This window comes from Castor canadensis, chromosome 17, assembly GCF_047511655.1.
Source record: "Castor canadensis chromosome 17, mCasCan1.hap1v2, whole genome shotgun sequence".
Taxonomy (NCBI): Eukaryota; Metazoa; Chordata; class Mammalia; order Rodentia; family Castoridae; genus Castor; species Castor canadensis.
The window spans coordinates 69394393-69416113 of record NC_133402.1 but is presented as its reverse complement, the minus strand read 5'-3'; the positions used below and the strand labels follow the sequence as shown (position 1 = coordinate 69416113).

The 21721-nt window shown below is 50.5% G+C and overlaps 1 protein-coding gene across 1 annotated transcript; it reads left to right on the top strand.

The window, feature by feature from the left end:
* Positions 1-369: 369 nt before the first annotated feature.
* On the top strand, positions 370-19423 carry Siah2 (siah E3 ubiquitin protein ligase 2). Its single transcript, XM_020156331.2, has 2 exons — positions 370-869; positions 17911-19423. The coding sequence occupies exons 1-2, from the start codon at positions 456-458 to the stop codon at positions 18466-18468; spliced, it is 972 nt and encodes a 323-aa protein (XP_020011920.1). The 5' UTR covers positions 370-455; the 3' UTR covers positions 18469-19423.
* Positions 19424-21721: the final 2298 nt, after the last annotated feature.

Sequence of the window (21721 nt, the reverse complement as noted above, 5' to 3'; positions counted from 1 at the left end):
CTCCCGGGCTCCCGGGTTCCCGGGCTCCAGGCTCCCCGCGGGCCGAACGCAGCCGCGGAGCCGGGCGGGGCCGGCGCCGGGCGCGGGTGGCGGTGACTGTGGCGGTCCCCGCGCGCCCCGGCGGCCGCACACGTGTCCAAGCGTCACGTCCGCGCGCGCCCCCGGGGCTTGCGTCAGCTGCGCTCCAGGAGCCGGCGGGCCGGGCTCTGCGCACCGCGGGGGCTTCGGGGCTGGAGAGGGCGCCGCCACCCGGAGAGGGCGCCGCGGGGACGCGGGGAGGTCTCCAGCCCGCCAGCCCGCTGCCCCGCCCCCGCCGATCGTCCCCGATCGTCCCCGATCGCCGCCCTGCCGGGTCTCGGGCGGGGCGCCGTGGCCCCACGGGGCGCGCACCCCGTGACCCCGGCGGCCCCGCGGCAGGCTAGGCGCCCGCAGGTCCATGGTGGCGGCGCAGCGCGATGAGCCGCCCGTCCTCCACCGGCCCCAGCGCTAACAAGCCGTGCAGCAAGCCGCCGCCGCCGCCGACCCCGCACGCCCCGTCCCCGGCTGCGCCCCCCGCCGCCGCCACCATCTCGGCTGCCGGCCCCGGCTCGTCCGCGGTGCCCGCCGCGGCGGCGGTGATCTCAGGCCCGGGCGGCGGCGGCGCCGGCCCGGTGTCCCCGCAGCACCACGAGCTGACCTCGCTCTTCGAGTGCCCGGTCTGCTTTGACTATGTCCTGCCCCCCATCCTGCAGTGCCAAGCCGGGCACCTGGTGTGTAACCAATGCCGCCAGAAGTTGAGCTGCTGCCCGACGTGCAGGGGCGCCCTGACGCCCAGCATCAGGAACCTGGCTATGGAGAAGGTGGCCTCGGCTGTCCTGTTTCCCTGTAAGGTAAGCCCGGGGACTCCCGCCACGTCTGCCTGGCGACCTCCGGGTACTCCGGGGTCCTCCCGCCCACTGGCAGGCCCTAAGAGGCAGTGGCACCTCTCTTGCTTGCTTTTTTTTTAAAAAAAAGTTTGCACTTTGTCCACTCTTCCTATACCCACCTGTCCGTCCACTTTGGGAGTGGCTCCGGGCTGACATTGGCCCCAGCACCGGCCCCAGTTTCATTGGCACTGGCTTGCTAGGTAGAACGCACTATAGCTCCGGCCCAGTGCAGACGTGTGCTGGGGTGTACTCAGTAGGGAAGGGCTGGGCCGTGCAAATAAACCCTGGACTGGGAAGGCGACTGTGGGATTGAGGACGGAGGACATGACGAGCTCAGTGCTCGGCTTCCAGTGCTGGGCCCAGCAGCACTGGTACCAGGTTCCTCCTGGACCCCGCGCCTGCCGCCTGCGCGCGCCCGGGACACGTGGGAGCCCCCGGGGTGCAGCTTAAAGCAGGGCGCCCACTGCCTGTAGAAAACCACAAGGCCACGCCTTTCCCTTGCCTGGCCTCCGAGGACTGGGAAGGAAGGACTGGCGGGCTGTGGCTGTTTTTCTGTCCCAGGTGGAGTCCATGAAGACTTTAACCAGGGTAGGCAGGAGCTGGCAATGCAATTCTTGAAACCCCTTTGCTTTATTCTTTATTTAGTGTAAAAAGTTACCAATGCCCTGGCGGAAAATACAAGACACAAAGACAAGAGTATAATGAAAGACTGTGGTGTGTATCTTTCTACATTTTAAAATGTGACTGCACACACCCTCCCAACTAAATATAGAACGGTTGATGTCAGTGCTTCTGAAGGCTTTTTATACCCCACATAGATAAAAGTGCCTTCTGTGACTTGCTTTTTAAATTCATATTATCACATATTTTTTATCTGAAACCAAGCTCCACCTCCGTGTGTTTTAGACACATTGCTTGGTCATATTATAACATCCTTGCCTGCCTTTGTCACTATAGCATCCTCAGAAGCAGGGCAGGGACTCACCTGCCTACACACCTCCTTATAATCTACAGTCACACTTACAGTTCCTCTTCTGAACTTAGAAGGGGAAGTAATGTCATCAATACTTCTGAGCTTTTTTTTCAGTAGTAGTTCTTGTTCTGCCTCTCGGGCCATTTAGTTTGTCATGCATTTCACCTCTCCACTGCTCATTTTACAGGGCAAGAGCTCATTTTTTAAATTAAAAATAATTCCCCAGAGAATCCAGGCTTGAGTCAAGTCAGTAAAATGAGCGATTTAATTTGGTTTTCTGCCGTGCCACAGATCAAGTTAAAATAGCATATTCAAATAAGGGTTAGGAATCCCACCAGCTGTGTGGGTGGCAGATGGGAGGATCACAGTTCAAAGCCAACAAGAGCAAAAACTTGGAGTCCCAATGTGAAAAATAACTAAAGCAGAAAGGGCTGGGTGGGGGTGCAAGAGCAAGGTTCTAAGTTCAAACCCCAGTCTTGCCACTAATAGTGATGATTCAAACTAGTGTTAGGTGCTTTCAAGCCTTCCTCATAGAACTCGTACTAATTCACCCAGCTCAAGAGTTGTGTCTCAGACTGTTTGCTTAGAGTATTTACATACTTTTCTTAGAGCTACATTGTGACCAGAGAAGAGTAGGTGATGGCTGGCTGCCACAGAGGGTTATCTGGATGTCTGAGAGGTGTCGGGATGGGGGAGATGCCCCCAGGATTTCTAGGGAGCCATCTTCTCCTCCCTTCACAGTCCTCTACAGCTTCTATGGCTAGTAGAAGAGACGGCCTTTTACAGTTCACAAGTGAGCATTCGGTGTCTGTGCTCCATGATTTATTTTTTAAACAATCACAAGAGAAAGGGAAGGGAGTGTGGAGTTCCACTTTCAGGATCCAGTAGTGAGGTCATGCTTGAAGTGTCCTCGTGGGCATCTGGGTACCTGGATTTTCTGGGTGTCAGTGGCTTTCCAAGTCTGTTCTAAAGAACACCGTTGGGCAAAGCCATAACTTTGTGTTGACAGGTAAAGGGTCTCCCATCCCTCTATAGGCCAGGAGCAGAGCTTGGAATAGACCTTGGGGCGTGTGCGTGTACATATGTATGTGGTTAATAAAGCCAGTGTGTGCAGTCCTTGCCTTTAGTTGATCGTTGACGGGGCGGTCCAGCCAGTTAGTACTGGTGAACCAGATGTGCTGAGGCCCAGCAAGCAACCGGGAGAAGATCAGAACTGTGTCCAACTGCAGGCAAGGTAGCCCTGGACCGTCTTGTCAATGTCCCCGCCTGCTGGCTGCATGTCTCTTAGGAGCTGGCTCCTGTGAACACATTGGTGTTGGTGTTGGGTGAAGTGCCAGAGGCAGGTCCCGAGAGTTGCTTGGCTCTGCCCCTGGTTGTCTGAGAGGCAACCATGTCCTTTTCTGTTAGTGAGGGGGTCAGGCTGCTTGACTTCTGAGCACCTGTACCTTCCAGCATCCCGTGAGGAGAAGGGGGGGCTGTGTGGAATGTGTCAGGTGCCCTCCAAGCATGGGCCACTTTTTTTTTTTTCTTGGCAGTAGTGGGGTTTGGGCTCAAGGCCTTGTGCTTGCTAGGCAGGCGCTCTAACACTTGAGCCACATCACTTTTTTGCTTTAGTTATTTTTCAGGTATAGGGTCTCGAGTTTTTGCCCGGGGCCAGCCTCAGGCTGTGATCATTCTACCTATGGCCTCCCAAGTAGCTGGGATCACAAGTGTGTACCTCCAAGCTGCCTTGTTGGTTGAGATGGCCTCTTGCTAACTTTTTGCCCAGCCTGGCCTTGAACTGTGATCCTCCCCATCTCTGCCTCCTGAATGGTTGGGATCACAGGCATGCACTGCCTTGCCTGGCCAGATAAGCAGCTTTTATTAGTTTGCCTTTGTTTCAGGTGAGGAAACTCGAGCCTATGGAGTGGTTAATGCTAATTGACTGGTCAAATCAATTGATTTGACAGTCTGTAAACCTGAATCCCAGAGGCCCACATCTTATTACATACAAATTTCGAATCTGAGCAGGGCATCAGTGGCTCACACCTGAATTCCTAACTACTCGGGAGGCAGACATCAGGAGGATCACGGTTCAAAGCCAGCCCAGGGGAAATAAGTTCGTGAGACTCTATGTCGAAAAAAACCCTTCACAAAAAAGAGGGTTGGTGGAGTGGCTCAAGGTGTAGGCCCTGAGTTCAAACCCCAGTACTGACTGCCCTGAGTTTATACTCCAGGGCTCCAAATCATAACTCAGGGTTGACACACGTGATAAAAGCACACTGATACAACAGGTTCATCAGATGGGCCTCACACATCCCCCAAAATGATGCGTTGCTAAGTAGCTACCTCCCATCGGGGTGGGGCCACCTAATTAAAGGCCTGGAGGTGTCTCACCTTTGATACAGGGTGCCACATGCATTATTAGCTCAGGTCTGCTCTTGAAAGATCTCTACCAGAGCATGGCTTTCTCTCATTGGAATAAGAGAACTTTGACATCCTGTTCTTGTGTCTCAAAGCCACCACCTCGGTGCAGTGTGGGTGTCAGGGCAGAAGTGAAGGTTGATGTGTCTGTGTGTACAACCCAGTGCGTTTCAGCACTCCGAAGCAGTGTTAATGTCACAAGTGTGTCTCTCCATGGTGTAGAAAACGCTAAGCCACCCGCCCACTTACTTCATGACACGTTTTCTTTCCACTTCTTCTTTGCCCTCTGCAGAATTTTCTAGTAGCATATCTAAACAATTACTGACTTTGAAAGGCTCAACCAGGCAAGTGTGCCCTGTGGTAAGATTGTGACTGTGCTGTTTTGTTTAAAAAAATGAAACAAGTCAGACAACACAGTTGACTGTTTAAGAGCTGTGTGGCGCCCCCTGTAGGGGATTGTTGAGTAGAGTTTGTTGAGACAAACTAACTACCATCAGGGACCAGGTAACGGAAGGGTGTCTGACCCAGGGCCTCAGGTAGGGGAGGCCGCAGGTTGCAGTGTGTGTGGTGGGGAGGGGGTGTTAAAATGACAACTCGCCTTCCTGCAGAGAGGGCAGCCCAGGGAGTTGGCGGGAGAATCCCTGGGGTATAGACCAGGCTGGGCAACACAGCAAGACCTCGTCTCAAACAAACAAATTCAAAAGCCAAAGAGCCAGCCTTACTCAGCTCAGCTCTGGTGGATGGGTGGGGGGGTGAGATGCAGATGCAGCCATCCCAGACCTTTGTATTTTTTTTTTAAAGCCAGAAATTTGGACTTTTATGTCAAATATCTCAATTTATTCCCCCTAATGTTTGGGGAAGATGTCCAGCCAGTATTTCAGGCCAAGCCAACGATACCGGCAGGCCAGTTTCCAACTGCCTGAGTGCCACCTCTGGTTTGGTTCTCTGGCAGGACACATCACTGAGCCCACGAGTGCACTTTGGAGCTCTGAGCGGTCCCAACTGCGACTTTACAGTTTGCTTTCTTTCATCTTCATTTTGCCAAGAGAATTCTCATCGTGGCCATGCAGAAACCTCACCTGTTGTCCTGGTGACTGGATGCTTGGCTGTGTACAGTTTATTTTTGCACCCGAGGGTCTTTTGAGAGAAGGGTTTGGGCTATGTCACTATTTCAGAGTTTTCTTTTATCCTGAAATTCTGGAATCCAGTAAGTGATCCCGGGAGAAACAGCACTAGTGAGGAGAAAGAAGATGCGGGTTCTCGGAAGTCCTGGGTTGTGCGACTTTGGTCCTGTGTGTACTTCTGAACCTGCGGCTCATCTGTTGTGGGGAGTCAACGTCCTCACCGTGTCCATGGCTGAGTGAGGCGGGGATGCTGGAAGGTGATGGGTGGTCACCAAGAAGTCTGTGTGGGCAAGCCGACTGGCCAAAAGAGGTTTCGAAGATCTGACTGGACCTTGACATTGGAAATTGTCCTCTTTGCTGCCTGAAATGCACCAGGTTGGTCCAGAAAAGCCTAGAGTGATCTGTCAAAGACCAGAATCCGTGTTTGTTAACACCGGGACTCAAGATTAAACAGCAGAATTGACAACACAGCTGTTGAGTGTAAAATTAAGAGCAGGGTCACAGGAATATTGTGTCAGTGCTGACGTTTAATGCTGATCCTACAATGTCATTGGCTAAAGAGTTTTCTTCTGTCACCATGACCTGCAACTGAAGTAAACTATCCTTCAAGTCGATCCTTCCTGCAGCCAGAATGCAGGCTTACCCAAAAGGACAGCAGGCTTGGCCTAGGAGGAACGAGCCTAAGACTGGCTTAGGTTTTCCTGTAGAAAATGCATACGAATGCCCTCATGCAAGCTGGGTGCCATGGCTCACACCTGTAGTCCTAGCTACTTGGGAAGCTGAGATCTGGAGGACTGTGGTTCCAGGCCAGCCCTGGGAAATAGTTTGTTAGACTCCCATCTCCAAAATAACCAGAGCAAAATGGACCGGAGGTGCAGCAGTACTGCACCTGCTTTGCAAGTGTAAAGCCCTGAGTTCAAACCCCTGTTCACCAAAATAAAAGAACGTGCAGCACAAGTCTTAAGGGCCAGACTTGTGCTTTCAACAAAGGGAGAAATAGCCATTTCTTAAACACCCCTGGGAGGGGCACATGGCTGGTGCACACTTGCTAAACTGAATTCACCACCCTGAGTCTTTCTGGCGTGTTGAGCAGGGCGTTGTAAGACACGGGCATTGGAGCAGGCTCCCTCTGCACGTCAGAGAAGGAAGACAAGGATGTCTTCTCGCTCAAGTGCATCTTCATGTTTCAGGCGTGCTTTCCACAACTCAGGAGAGAAGCTGAACGTTGTCTGCAGAATTCACCAGCTTTATCCCAGATGCTCCCCTCTCTCTGCTCAGTCCTTGAAAATTGGGAAAGTGTCACCGTCTACGTCCCCCCTTCCCAGTTTCTGGCTGAGGTTATAGAGGCAGATGAAAGATGCCCGGCAAGAAACGTGGGGGCTGTGCGCTCTTTCAAAACTTGGGATGGACCAAGGTGGCACCTTTGCTCCTTCCTCCCCCAGCTCCTTACTCTGGTGGTTTTGACAGCAGGCCCTCGTCCACAGTCCACGGTGCCTGGCTGGTGACCTCTGTGGTCCTCAATTGCTCATTGGTAAAATGGGGTAACAATGGGGTCGTTGTGAGGATCCATGGGTGATAACCCGTGCAGAGTGTGCATCCCAGCCCCATCACGAAATAAATGCATGGTTGGAGCTGACAGAGCAAATGGCCTGCGTGAGGCCAGGCCAGGACCAACCTCAAAGACAGGAATCTTTCTTCTCCTCTCCCACGGAGCTTCTCTTCCCCAAACCCAGGCCTGTAGGGTTCTCCAGCGCTGGGGAAGTTGGCCCTGGCACTGGTTTTTCAGTAAGGAGACTTTTTTTGGTTTTTTTTTTAATAGCGTTACACTTTTCAAAGGGAAAGGCTGCTTTGATTCAACTTTTATTTTTTTATGGTGGTAGGGCTTGAACTCAGGACCTTGAGCTTGCTGAGCAGACACTGAACATCTCAATCCATGAGTCACTCCCCCCAGCCCTGATTAAACAACATTTTCAAATATATGCATGATATTTTGTAGATTTCGTTTTACATGATTTTTTTTAAGGTTACGATTTTTATGTTTTTATTTATGAAAACCATGAATGATGATCGCTATTTCAAAATGTAGAAATATGGGAAGTGACATAAAATTGAAGTCCTCTCAATCCCCCACCTAGAAATAGTCACTGTGCCATTCCGCTTATGTCCTTGTCATCTTACCTGTGGATCATCCCAAAAAAATGGAAAAGAAAGAAACCAACAGCAGGTGAAATGAGGAATCCTATTCTGTTTACCCTTGGTTTTTCTCATCTTACACATTGTGGCTGCTTTTCTGCATAATAAACGTTCTTCACAGTTAAGGGAATTGTTTTGTTCAGTTTGTGTTTTCTGAGGCAGGGTCTCGCTGTGTAGTTTGATACGCTGCAACTCTCATGCCTCTTACCTCAGCCCAGTGCTGGGATTATAGGCATGCACCATTACACTGGGCATTTTAAGGTCATGTTTAATGACTGCAGCAGTAAAATTAGTCAAGTTCAGGTTGGTGGTCATTTTGCTGTTTTTTTTCACCTGTGATTTTAGAAAAAGAAAAAATAAGTACCAATCCAGGAAGGTGGTGTGTGCTGTAATCCCAGCATTGCAGAGGCTTATGACTTCAAGCTCAGCCTGGGCTACACAATAAGATTCTGTCTCAAAAAAACAAACAAACAAAAAGTACCGCCATAACTCAGCTCATGCATAAGGAGACGAGCGTTTCCTAAGAATAAAGTTCTAGACCTTCGATGGAACAGCACAGGCATGGGCAGAATCTCATTTCAGAGGGTGAAGTAGGACATTTATACCTTGGAGCTGTCTACAATCAAGGGTCCATCTCTTCCCAGCATCCCCACCGCTGGAGGCTGTCCTGTCGGTCTTCTTAACACTACTGCTGGCTTTTTCTCCTGATGGAACCTCAGACCAGGGTCAGGCTGTGCTGACTGTTCATCACCAACTGCATGTGTGCACATGTGTGTGTGTGTTGGTGCATGCATGTGTGTGCATGAATGTTTGTGTGTAGTGTGTGCACATGTGTGTGCTGGCCACTGAGCTCAGGCCATTGCTCATGCTAAACTAGCCCCCTGCTCCTGAGCACCCCCCAGCACCCCTGCTGACTTCTAATCACACACAGTTACTGGAGGTCTCCAGCTGCCCGACCTCCCTTTCTGTGACTCTCACAGGTCATGTCCACTCGCCCCTGTACTTCTTATGTGGACACTCATGCCCACAGGGCTCAGAGCCCTCCTAGGGGAGCAGAGGAGCTGCAGGCAGGTGGTGACCTCAGCTACACTTTGCCCATGAGGATGGGGTCATGGAGGGAGGCCAGGAGCTCTGACTGCCGTCAGGGACATTGGAACGTCATCACTTGCCCTGCTTGTAGGTGGGAGAAAGAGGTGTTCTGTCTCACCTTGTCTTTCTCGTTACTTTGTGAAAAGAGGGCCCGGTTGGGTGCCCCTGGCTCATGCAGCAGGAACACTGGTAATCACACATAAGTTCTCTTCTGTGACCCACTGCACCTGCAGTGGAGGAGGGGATCTCTTCCCAGTCCAGCCCAAGTAGTGACCTTGGGAGGTCGGCTGTGGCAGGAGAGGCGTCCTCTTACTAGGGTCACCAGGGAAAGTACAGAATGCCCAGGTAACTCTGAATCTCAAATAAACAGCTAATACCTTGGGAAGGATTGTGTAAGTATATTCCAAATGTCACCTGGTGGATACAGGGCATGTCATATTGTGACTTGCTAATCTGACAGCTCTACCACTTAAGTCCTTTGTGAATCTGACGGCTTTATTCCAGAACCGAGGGTGCTGAGGGGAGGAGCACTGGTCAGGCTGAGGCTGGAGCAACAGCAGTTGTGCAGGGGGAACCAGGCTTGGAAGAGTGGACCATATTGAGAACAGGGTGGAATGGGGTAGGGAGGGAGGCCAGGAGCTCCTAGCCTGGCAGGAAGCCTTGGACTCCAGCCATTCTTTGAGGCACTTTTGTTTGCTGGAACAGGGACCCGAGGTGCCTCACAAAACTGGTTCTCCAAGGCAGTGTGTGCTCACCTGCTAAGCCTGGCTGGATACAGATGAGACACACACGGTCAAAAGTCAACTTCGTTTAAAGTTTCTAAGATTAAAAATAAACCTTTGCCAGCCAGGAGAGTCTTCAAGGCCACACATACCCTCCCCCCAAAGCAGCATGTTCTCAGATTTCTGAGATAATAAATAATGGCTCCAAACTTGCACCCTCTCACCTTTTAGGAAGAAAAGGACCTGCAACACGTGCGTTGTCAGCTTTCTTTGGGAAACAGCATGGTCTTTCAAGCCCAAGATTTTAATTAGATTGTCTTCCCCAGAAGGAAGTTTGTAAAGTTAGCAGTCTTTCCTTATTCTTGCCAGTTTGGTGACACTGTGTGACAGTCGAGGTGCTGAGTGATGTCACCTTCTCACACTGTCATCCCTAAGACCGTTACCGCCCTGTCTCTTTGTGTTGCCTGTAGTGGAGGTGAGGAATTTACCACTAAGTTAGGTGAGGTGCCTAAAGGAAGGATGCTGGATGATGCGGGCTGAGTAAGTCCCAAAGGAGAGGCTTGTCCTGCTGCCCGGCTCAGCGGGGTTAACTGGAGGAGCCCACAGCTCTGTCATGGTCAAGGGTGAGTTGTATGCAGCTATGGATCCACTCAGAGGTGGATCAGGACCCTGACCCTGAGTTCTAATCATAGCTACTCCACCGTGGATGTGAACACATTTGAAGTGGAACGCACAAGCCGTCAGGACAGCGGTCTGGGTCCTGGTTTGTGTAACATTTCAGAAGAGTCATGGACACCTCACTCCCATAGTTTGTGTAAATAAAATATGTGAAACGGCTTTATCGAAAATGACAAAAGCAAACGGATAGGGTCAGAAATCTACAATAAAAATAAATGTCTTTCTTATAGGATCTCAAGGTCTATTGAATTTTTTTAATGCTAAGTTCCATAGTAAGTCTTCTAACTAAAGTAAAATTAACTTGATGGAGAACGTACTTGTTCACTGATCAACAGATAGTGGATAGGTAGAACTCAGGCAATGAACCAGTGAATCAAACAAAATTAATAGTCCCAGAAATAAGCTGGGAAATAATCTCTGACCACTCAGTGGCCTTTGAGGGGGCAGGTGAACACTTTTAATCACAAAAGAGCTAGTTTGGATTGTCGGGAGGGCTTTTGAATTTAAATTGAATTGCTGGTTAGCATGTGGGGTTTGCCACACTACACAAGGATGAACTGTAACCCTGTGTGCATGGTCTAAGGAGTGTTGAGAAGACAAGACCCCAACCAACAGTTCCCGGATTACCTGGTGAGCACACATAGTAGGTTATAACTGTCAGGAATTCAGCCTTACAGTTGAACTCATATACGTCTATACTTCTGTTCCATTTCCAGGTTCAACTCCCCAGTGTTAGAGAAAGTTGTGTCAGAAAGAGGAGGATTGGATAAATTTCATCCCTGGAACTCACATTTCAGATGGGGAGTTTGCCGTGGACCACTGGGGGTGTGGATGGTGGAGCTGCAGTGGCCTGAAGGACATGCCAGGGCTGCAGACTAACCAGGGAGGTTTTCTGATCCTCCTGCCAACCTGAGATGATCAGAAAACCTCGTGGTCTTTCATGAGGAACAAGCAAGTGTTGCCTATTATAGCATCTATGTCTTCACTACAAAATTATCTTAAAATTATCTCAGTCAAATGAGTCTCAAAGCGACTCTAGCAGAAGAGAAACTCTTAACTTTAGCTGCACTCACATGTAGATTCGTAGTTAGAAGGACATTTTCTGTTAAAAGAAAACACAATGAAGCCCCATTCATTCAGTCAACCCCAGCTCCTCTGAAGAAACTTCTACCCCATCAAGTATAAATGTGCTTAGTCCCTGCATTCTTTCATGTGGTTTTATTTTGTCACACTTCCACACTACTATTTGCAATAATATGCACACAATTTACAAATAGCTTCTACCTAGATTCCCACCTTCTTCCCTTTTTGCCCCAATTGCATGCTCATTTGTGGATTGCCATATATATATATATATATATATATATATATATATATATATATATATATATATATATATATATTTAAATCAAACTCCAAACCCCTGCCTGTTTCTCCTAAAAACAAGGACATCTTATATTAGTGTCAATCCACAGTCCACATTCAAATGTCCATAGTTGCCTGGACAGTGTCCTTTGCAGGGACGGGGTTTCCCCGTCTGTCCTGCGGTGCGTTTCCAGATAAGGCACTTCTTGGGTTTCAATCTAGAGTTTATGTGCACCCATAACAAAATGTCAGCTTGCCTTGTTTTTCTTTGAGCAGTTCTGTGACACCGGCAAATACTTTGCTAATAAACTCCAGCTGTTTCCTAGGAGCTAAGCAGGGTGAGGCAGGGGTGCCTCATGGTCCCCCCAGGGACTCGCTTCTGCCCTGGAGCTCAGGGCGCCTTCACTGTTCTCCATCGCTGATTGTTGTGGTTCAGTAAGTCATCCCTGATTACGTGGAATCAAATTTAATGAAATAGATGAAATGACTCAGTCCAAATCTGTCACAGCACCCATGACCTTCACTGGGGGTTATTCCGCTTGGATCCTTACTTCATAAACAGATGTAATGTGGTCGTGTTTATTGGGCAACTAACAGGTGTCTCTTGTTTGCCTGTGTTCTGACGCATCTCATTATATGTGTTTGTGTGTGAAAGGGACTCTGTGCAGGAGGGAGAGAAGGGAAACCCTGTGTAAATTCCAAACCCAAGGCCCAGGAAAAGAAGGGGCCCTATTTACTGCTTTCTGCAAAGACCTTAAAATGAGGTGTCAGGTTACACATCTCCTTCAATGACAGGACATGTTTGCACAAGACTGACCCATGGCAACCTGACTCCACATTTATGTCCCCACCCTTCCCCACATTCTCTCTCTCTCTCTCTCTCTCTCTCTCTCTCTCTCTCTCTCTCTCTCTCTCTCTCTCTCTCTCTCTCCCCCTCCTTTCTTTCTTTAGAGAGGTTTACTTAGAGCTAATTCCCCTGGGGGAAATGAGCACATGTTCCATAGGGACAAATCACATTTATAGCTGTGGGGTTTTCCAGGACTCAGGCAATGCTCTGCGAATGGAATCAGCCCTGGGGCTTTCTCTTAGCAACAAGGGTGCAGCTGAGAGCCAGGCTGCTAAAGGAAACCCCTCCGCCCTCCCCAGCCCAATTGCAGAATTTCTTGGCCCCTTCTCCCCTGGTGGGGCAGCCGTTAGCCAGACAGAGCATGGAAAGTGGACCTCAGGGTGCTCTCACAGGATGCCAGGGAAACTGGTGCTGTAGCCTTGTTCCCTAGGCAGGGTGCCTCCTTGGCTGTTTCTGTCCCTGCAAACCAAGGAAGAAGCTCTTCTGAGAGCCCACTTCCAAACACAGCGAGCCTGTGACTCTGGGTTTGGCGTGTGTGGGACTGGGGGCCGGAAGTGAAGGCACACATAAATTATTCCTGATCTTTTTCTAAAAATGTTGATTCATTGTTGACTCCTGAGCTACTGTGTGCAGTGGAAGAGAGTGTGAGGCACAGGCTCCTTCTGTAGCCAGGATGACCCTGCAGTGTGGGACAAAAGGTGGCTCCTGTGGGTGACCGTGCTGGGTAGAACCAGTTCCCTGGTCCACCCTGTGCACTGCAAGCAGTCCGGTTCTGGTGTGTGTCAGGCCTGGTGTTCCCGTTGGACAGATGGGACAGTGACCAGCAAGGCCTGTCTGCTGCTGTAGCTCTCCTGCAGCTGCCCATGTGGCTGCCTGAAAGCCAGTTTGTCACTTGTCAGAATCCGCTCAGTGGATCTCAACTGGAGTGGTGTGTCTGCCAGGAGATGCTTGACCACGCCTGGAGACATTTCTTCTTGTCACAAGTGGAGGCAGAGGACAGTTGCTACTGATGAATAAAGACCAGGAATGTCACCCCACGATGGAAAACTGTCTGATCCAAATGTCCATAGAATCCTGACACTAAACAAAATGTCAGAAAAGCCCCTGGGCTTTTTTTCTCCTTGTCTTTTTCCTCTCTGTCCCCTCTGCTCACCTGTGGTGGAACTGGGAAATGACTATCTGCAACCCACTTCTGCAGTGAACCTCCTCCCCCCTCTGCCCCGCCCAGAAATCTCCGGCCCTCCCGGTCCTCCTTGCCACTTGTGCAGTTGCCCCTGGTCCTCAGGGAAAGTGTTCCCTGTGGACACCTGGAAGCTAGTACCGTGAGTAGTCCTGACTGTGGCTATACTACGTTTTTTCTTAGACGTACAAACCTGTGGCAAAGTTTAATTTATAAATCAGGCACAGTAAGAGAGAGTAGCAACAAAATATCAAGTAGAAAGGTTATAACAATGAACCATAAAACCTTCTGCAAACAAACGTGGCCTGGCTCTCTCGCCTTTTTTGTGGTGTCAGGTGATACTGCATTATAAAGCCTCTGCTGACTCCTGAAAATATGTCAGGAGGAGACTCGTCCACTTCAAATGAGCTGTGACAGTGTCGGGTGGGTAGCATATGCAGCATGGGTACGCTGGACAGTGGAGTGATTTATGCAAGATTTCATCATGCTACTCAGAACTGTGTGTCATTTAAAACTTATAAATTGTTTCTTTCTGGAATATTCCCACAATATTTTCAGCCTGGGTTGACCCAGGAAACCAAAGAAGGCAAAGCTGTGGATGAAAGAGGACAGCTACATTTGAGTTGTTTATGGCTGCAGCGTTCGGTCCTTCTTGACTGGAAACACAGCAAACCTGGGGCCAGCTGCTCCTTCCCACTGTGTGTCCTAGGATAGTGGTCCACAGCCTGGTGACCTTCAAAACCCCAACCCGAGGCCAGGGACTGGTGAGATTCAAGATTGCTGCTCAGAGACACCTGGCCAGTTTCACGTGCAGCCCTGGGCAGTTCACACACCTTTCTTGTTTTGGGTTGTACTGGGGTTTGAACTCAGGGTCTACACCTTGAGCCACTCCACCAGCCCTTTTTTGAGATAGTCTCGGGAACTATTTGCCCCGGCTGGCTTCAAACTGCAGTTCTGCTAATACCTGCCTCCTGAGTAGCTAGGATCAGGTGTGGGCCACCAGCGCCCAGCTGGAGTTCACACAGCTTTAGAGGCCTCTCTCTGACCTTGGAGAGCGCTCCCAGTGTAGATGACATGAGTGACATGAGCATTCTGTGTGCTCTGCAATGTCATTCCGGAGCACTGCCAACGATACTACAGAATGGGATGCGGTACAGTGTGTGTGTGTGTTTAAACTTCAGGTCTTGTTAGCTACCAGGAGGTGGAGGTCAGGAGAATGGCAGTTCGAGGCCAGCCTGGACAAAAAGATCTCAAGACCCCATCCTTAACCAATGGCTGGGAGCAGTGCCACTGTCATCCCAGCTACATGGTGAAACACAAACAGGAGGAACGTGGTGCATGGTGCAGCCCCTCCAGGCATAAAGCGAGAACCCCCCAAAAGTATCAAAGCCAAAAGGACTGCGGGAGCGGCTCAAGTGGTAGAGTAGCTGCCTAGCAAGCACAAGGCCCTGAGTTCAACTCCCAGTACCACCAGAAAATAAAGTTTTGATCGTGGAAGTGTAGCCCAGTGGTAAAGGCCCTGGGTTAGCTTCCCAACATGGCAAAAAAAAAAAAAAAAGGTTAGCTCTTTTCCTCTTGGAGATCCTCCGTGCTCCACTTGCCATGGCGGTGGCTTGATGGTCCTGGAAACACTGCGTTCCCCAGGATGGAGGGGGAGGATGCACTAGCACCAAAGTCCAGCTTGCTTGGAAGAACTGGAGTAAGCTGAGACTTTCAGAGCGTGCTTTGTCTAAGTTAAGGCAGTCACGGGTCTTTTCTCGAGGGTCATTGTGGACAATGGCCACAGGCATTCCTGAGTAAGCCTTTTCCACTGGTGCAGCTTGGGGACTTTCCCTGTTTCCCACACTTAGGCCGAAGGAAGAGTTGTGTGTGCGTGTCGCTTGTCCACCGAGGAATTCAGACCTGGATTTCCTGCCTGAGAAGGAAATTTCCCAAAACCACGCCAGCCAGTAACTTGTCGGTGTTGCCGCGAGGGCGTGGACTCGGCGTTGCTTGTGCGTGGACTTTGTGAGCGTGCGTGGACTGGATGGCAGGGAGAGGCGCAGGTGGTGCTTTTCTGGGTGCCGTTTGCCAGAGTTCACGTCGTCCCTGGGCTCAGTCCTGGGCAGCTGGGGTCAGTGGGCATTCTGAGATCTCTTCAGACCCAGACATCGAGGGCTTGCTTCAGCCACCCAGCCTGCCAGGCTATTTTTACGCGTGTGTGTGTTTTCAAACTCCTGAACAGAAATAACCTCACCCACTGCTCACAGAACCCCAGCAGGCCCTGCACTCCTAGCAACAGCCCGGACTTCAAACACGCTTCATGCGGACTTCTTTTTTCAGGCCTTACCAAGTTGGGAACAGAGCATGACAATAAATGTGGATAAATTTGTTTGTCCTTCTGATCAAGTTTAGTTTTGTGTTTTTTTTAATACCAGGCTTTCAAAATTAGTCCACGGTTCAAAATGTTGAACAAGTAATTCCAGTCAACAAAGCAAATAACAGAGACATCTTTCTGCCAGTTTCTGTTTAAGACTATGATCCACTTTAGGTTCAGAGGAGGTGGGAGAGACGCGCACTTCTTCCTGTAAGCCTCTGTCGTGATTACAGGAGGCCACTCTCCAGGGTGGGGGCGAGACTGTCATCTCTTTGCCTCTAATCCTCCCAGTGACGACAGCTAACACCCTGTATGGAAAAGGTACCCCAGGACATCCATGTTGCTGCTGAGAAATTCATCTGTGAAGGTTAAAGTTTGACCTTTTTGACATTTACAAGTAGGGAAAAGCAAAGCAGCTGCAGGGTTTTGGGGTTTTTGCTTTGGGCTGGTATTTTAGCCATTAGACACAACACCTTAGAAAGGTGCCCCGGTTCTACCCTCATTCTCGGGGTAGTGGGAGACCAAAGCAATAAGCAGGTTGACCTGCCAGGTTGTGCTCCAACACGTGAGGCTGACTCCTTGTTTCACCCGAAAGTGAGCCGTGTTTCTTAGCTCTTTCTAGACACCAGCACAGAAGGCTGGGCTCCATTCAGAATCCAGGAATTAACACGGTTGTTCGTGGCAAGGTTTGGGAGCAGAAATCGAAATCCTTTCAGTGTGGACTTCTACCAGAACCGTGTGACCCATAATCAGGAATGCCACCCTGAGTACAAAACAGGAAAGGTCTGGTTCTGCCCTAGGAAGGCAGCGTCTGCATCAGAGAGCCCATCCAGTCCCCCTTCCTCCTGTCTGCCTCATCATGGAGGGGTTGCCCTTGAACCCGAGGAGGCCATCTCAGGGAAGTTCAGAGGTCGTTGACAGGGGGTTAGCCAGCTCACTTTAACCTCAGCTAGCTGGACCAAGGTGTCTCCAGGGAAAGCGCTTTCCTGCCTGCAGAGCGCCGGGTGTGGGTTCCAAGGAGAAGGTAGGTGAGGGAGTGTTTTCCACAGTGCCAAGGACTCTCAGGCCCTTCTCTGGTCACACCAGCAGTCAGAAGAAGAACCAATACACAGCCACCCCACAGTCCACCTGCTGGTCATAGATCTGAGCCAGGAAGAAGCAGAAGCAGACAGCAGAAAGAATATTGCTATTTCCAAAATGGTCTTCATGGGAAAGCCAGTCTAGAGATAATACTCCTTGTACAACCCCACTCCCACGCAATTGAATTCTTTTTTTTTTTTCAATTAAATTCTTTTTAAAATCCCACAAGTTCATCCCAGCTACTTGGGAGGCAGAGATTGGGAGGACTGCAGTTCAAGACCTGCCCCAGGCAAAAAGTTAACAAGACCCCATCTGAACAAACAAGCTTGGTGTGGTGCTGGGAGGCAGATATAGGAGGATTATAGTCTGAGGCCAGGCCAGACAAACCCACAGACTCTAGACCCTGAGTTCACACCCCAGTAAAACACACACACACACACACACACACACACACACACACACACAGGTTGACAAAAGGGCAGGCCAGCTAGGACAGTTTGTAGTATTTGTAGGAAAAGAACTTGAGTTCTCCTCTCCTCAGTGTCGGAATGGGATAGGAACACACTACATCCCTGGTTCAAGACCCTTGATGTTGTCTGTGACAAGATTCATGATGAATGGAAGTTGAGACATGTGACCTGAGAAACTTCACTCCCCCGAACGAAAGTAGTTACGAGCACAATTTAATCCCAGGAACTCTGAGTGGGAAAATAACTCATAGAAGTTGGTGGTCCTGGGTTTGAACTCAGAGCCTTGGGCTTGCTAGGCAGATGGTCTACCACTTGAACTGCACTCCCAGCCCTTTTCAGCTTTAGTTATGTTTCAGGTAGGGTGTCGGGTTTTGGTTTTTGTTTTTTTAACCCAGCTGATCTTGAACCACAGCCCAATCTCTGCCTCCTGAGTGGGGATTATAGGTGTGAGCCACTGTGCCTCGCCCAAGTCTCATAAAAGTTTTGAGAAGGTGCAGTGACGCAGGTCTCCTTCTCTCTCTGCAGTATGCCACCACGGGCTGTTCCCTGACTCTGCACCACACGGAGAAGCCAGAGCACGAAGACGTCTGTGAATACCGTCCCTACTCCTGCCCTTGTCCGGGTGCCTCCTGCAAGTGGCAGGGCTCCCTGGAAGCCGTGATGGCTCACCTCATGCACGCACACAAGAGCATCACCACCCTCCAGGGGGAGGACATCGTCTTTCTGGCCACAGACATTGACCTGCCGGGGGCCGTGGACTGGGTCATGATGCAGTCCTGCTTTGGCTACCACTTCATGCTTGTGCTGGAGAAACAGGAGAAGTATGAGGGCCACCAGCAGTTCTTCGCCATCGTGCTTCTGATCGGGACCCGAAAGCAAGCCGAGAACTTCGCCTACAGACTGGAGCTGAACGGTAACCGGCGGAGGCTGACGTGGGAGGCCACGCCGCGCTCCATCCACGACGGCGTGGCCTCGGCCATCATGAACAGCGATTGCCTTGTTTTTGACACAGCCATAGCACATCTTTTCGCCGACAACGGGAACCTGGGGATAAACGTCACCATTTCTACGTGCTGCCCGTGAAGCACCGGGTGGCCTCCCTAGGCCGTGGAAATTACTCGGGCGTAGCACTCCATGTTCAGTAAAGGTCTTGTAGAGGTTTTGATCAGGATGCCATCGCAAGTTTGGGCTCACAGTCACCACCATCAGCCCCCGACAGAGTTCACGAAACTGGGTGAGGAGGATTGGGCCGTTAGTAATTTGGAGGCTGTCCTGTGATCTAGAGTCACGTCTAGACTAAAGTTCATTTACTTCCTGAACAGTTGCTCCACAGACCAGCGTGTTAGGGCTGGAGGTTCCTTCCCTGCCTCCCCGAATCAACCCTCAAGGAGACAAAGCGCAGTGACCCTGCGGACGCCTGCATTTTTGGTTTTAGGGGACAGGAATAGTTTAATGCGTTGTAAGCAGTGTCTCTCACCTGGGCGGCTGGCCAGGGCGCACGGAGCCAGCCCAGCTGGTCTTAAACGTGCAGCTCTGGGAGTCTGTGAGCTTCACCGTCCCCAATCCCCTCTGGGGGGGTCTGATGCACAGTGAGGTTTGAGGACTGCCGCCTGGGTCGTGGGGGGGGGGGGTGCAGATTTGAAGGAGCTTTGCCATCGCCCTCTGCAGGTTCTGGCAGTCTTTCTACTGTTTCAACCCCAGCCTCGCCCACTCTGAATTAAAGTCAGAACCATAAACCCACACACACACGCCTGAGACCCGGTCACTCTCTGGTGTTTGGGGTGGGTCAGCAAGTCACGTGTCCTTGATAGTCCTCATGTCATCAGTTAGTTCCTGCTCGCGGTCGGTGTGACCTGTTTACACAGGGCTCCCCCAGGAGCCCTCCCTGACTAGCTGGGAAAGACGAGGTTGGTACTGGGAGAAGCTCTGTACCCGTGTCACATGCGTGCTGTTTAAAGATGTGTGATGTGCTTTCTGTTTGTTTTTGGTTTTTTGCCACATTCACTTTAGTTTTTAATAAATATTTTCCAAAAATGAACGTTTTGCTTCATTTCCCCCGATGAATAATATGGATTTATGGAACACCTCCTGTGCTCAGTGGCGGGAGCCTTACTTCTCCCTGTAGGGTTGGAGCTCTCACCGCTTCCACGGGAGGAAACGGTCTCTCGTCCAAAGTCATAGTGCAGGTCCATGGCAGCACTGGAGCCCAAAACCACATCTGTGAACTTCAGACAGTCACTGGAGTGGCCTTGCGTGGCAGGCGCCTCTGGGTCTGTGCGTGCGTGCTGACTGCAGCTCTGGAGCCCGGATCCACTTTCCAAAGTCAGAAGGAAGAGGCTGGGCTGGTGTGGCTGCCCAGGGAACTGAGGCTGACCCACGGTAGGTTCCACATGCCTGGCTCTCACAGACCTCAGATGAGCCCAAATGCCGTGCGAGGACGTAGGACCAATTACCTTGGTGGCCTGGTGGCCTGCAGAGCACCAGGTAGAAGTGAGGGTGGGGACCTGCAAAGGGACTGAGGCTGTCATTCAAAGAAAGGTGAAAACGGGGCCAGGCATGGAGTGGTGCTGACAGTCTCATCTGCGGAATGATGAGAGCCACAGCTGTGTCACGAAGAGTCACATTTCAAACTGGTGTGTAGGCTCCCTGCAGAGGAACCACGATCAGGATGAGGAGCCGAAGGGCCCTGACCTCCGGGTGATCCAGGCAACACATGGTGTGAGCCAGTGAGCTCCTCAGCATCACTGTATGTCCACGCTGCACCCTGCCTCGTGTCCACACCACATCCCGCTGTGTGTCCACACCACAGGGTGATTCATATCCACACTGCACTGCACTGTGTGTCTACACCATATGAACAAAATTCTGATCATGTGTTTTCCAGACTTGAGCAGCTTCCTTTAATCTCTGACTCTGGAAATCACATCATTTCTGCCTGGCTTTCTCGAAACTGAATTTTCTGCCAGAAAATGAACAAAAACCCCTGGGTTATTCCGTCTTAAGAAGAAGTGAAAGCAGCAAAAAAAATTATGTAAATTGACATGCCTTTTTATACCAAAAGTGAAGTTTGAACACAATGGCAGTTATCTGTCAAAACTTACCGCATGGCCACTGAGCACCAGATTTTAAAATAAAACAGAACAAGAATTGTTTCTCTTCCTTGTCCCAGCTCAATATTCTAACTTAGTAAAAAATCTGAATGGGCAAGCAAGATGGAGATCCAGCCTGTGTCTGGAAAAAAAAAAAGAAGGGTTCCCAAAGTCCTTGGAAGGGTTAGCAGCCATTAATTCTTAAATTAAAAAAGAAGCCAGCTTCGTGGATGGGGCTCCCCATTCTTTCTGTGAGAAGGTTTGGTCTTTTTTTTTTTTTTTTTTTTTGGTGGGAGTAGGGTTTGAACTCAGGGTTTCATGTTTACAAAGTACTCTACTGCTTGATTCACACCTCCAGTCCATTCTGCTTTGGTTATTTTGGAGATTGGGTTTCACAAACTATTTGCCTGGGCTGGACTGGGCTGGTCTTGAACTGTGATCCTCCTGATCTGAGCCTCCTAAGTAGCTAGGATTACAGGCGTGAGCCATTGATGCCTGGCTTCGAGGTTTGGTCTTGGTCTCCCTGAATTCTGAAGATTTTAGGATTGGGAGGTGGACTGTCCATGGGTTACAGAAAACTTCAGAGAAGACCTGTGGGCAGAAGCCACCTTGGAACTCTCTGCAGAAGAACCTCGGGCTCCAGGCTACATCCAGACCAACGGCACAGCAGCCAAATCACGGCACCATCCCAGGTGATCACCTGAGGAATCTGTCCCTTACAAACATCATCCAGGCTCTTGTGACCTGCCATGTAGCCAACAAAGTGACCCTAGGTGGCTCAGTGACCTCTCAGGTCCAAGGCTCCTAACCAGCCACATTAGGTTTACTTCCTAAATGTTTTTGCTTTGCACCCAGCAGTTGAATTATTTGATTTTAAAGATGTGTGAGAGTCATTTGGACCAGCCTTTACTGGAGGTGGCTCTGGGACTCCTGTGGCAAGCAAGGACGGTCAGCATTGGCAGGTGAGTCTGCTCCAGGGACCTCAGGGCAGGGCGGGGGGGCAGGGGGACACGCGGCCCCTGGGTGCAGAGACCAGCTTTGTGGTGGCCCCTCCTGATCCATGCAGCCTCTGCTTTTCTTTTGTCTTCTGGTTTCATGGGCCTGTGCGAGGAGGCAGGAAACCAGCTCTCCATAATGCTGGACCTTCCTTCCACTTCTGCTGCCCACCAAAGACCAACTTTCCCTTTTTTGTAAATAAAATACTGCTTATTTGAATCTGAGGCAGGAAAGGACCTTGGACCCCACCA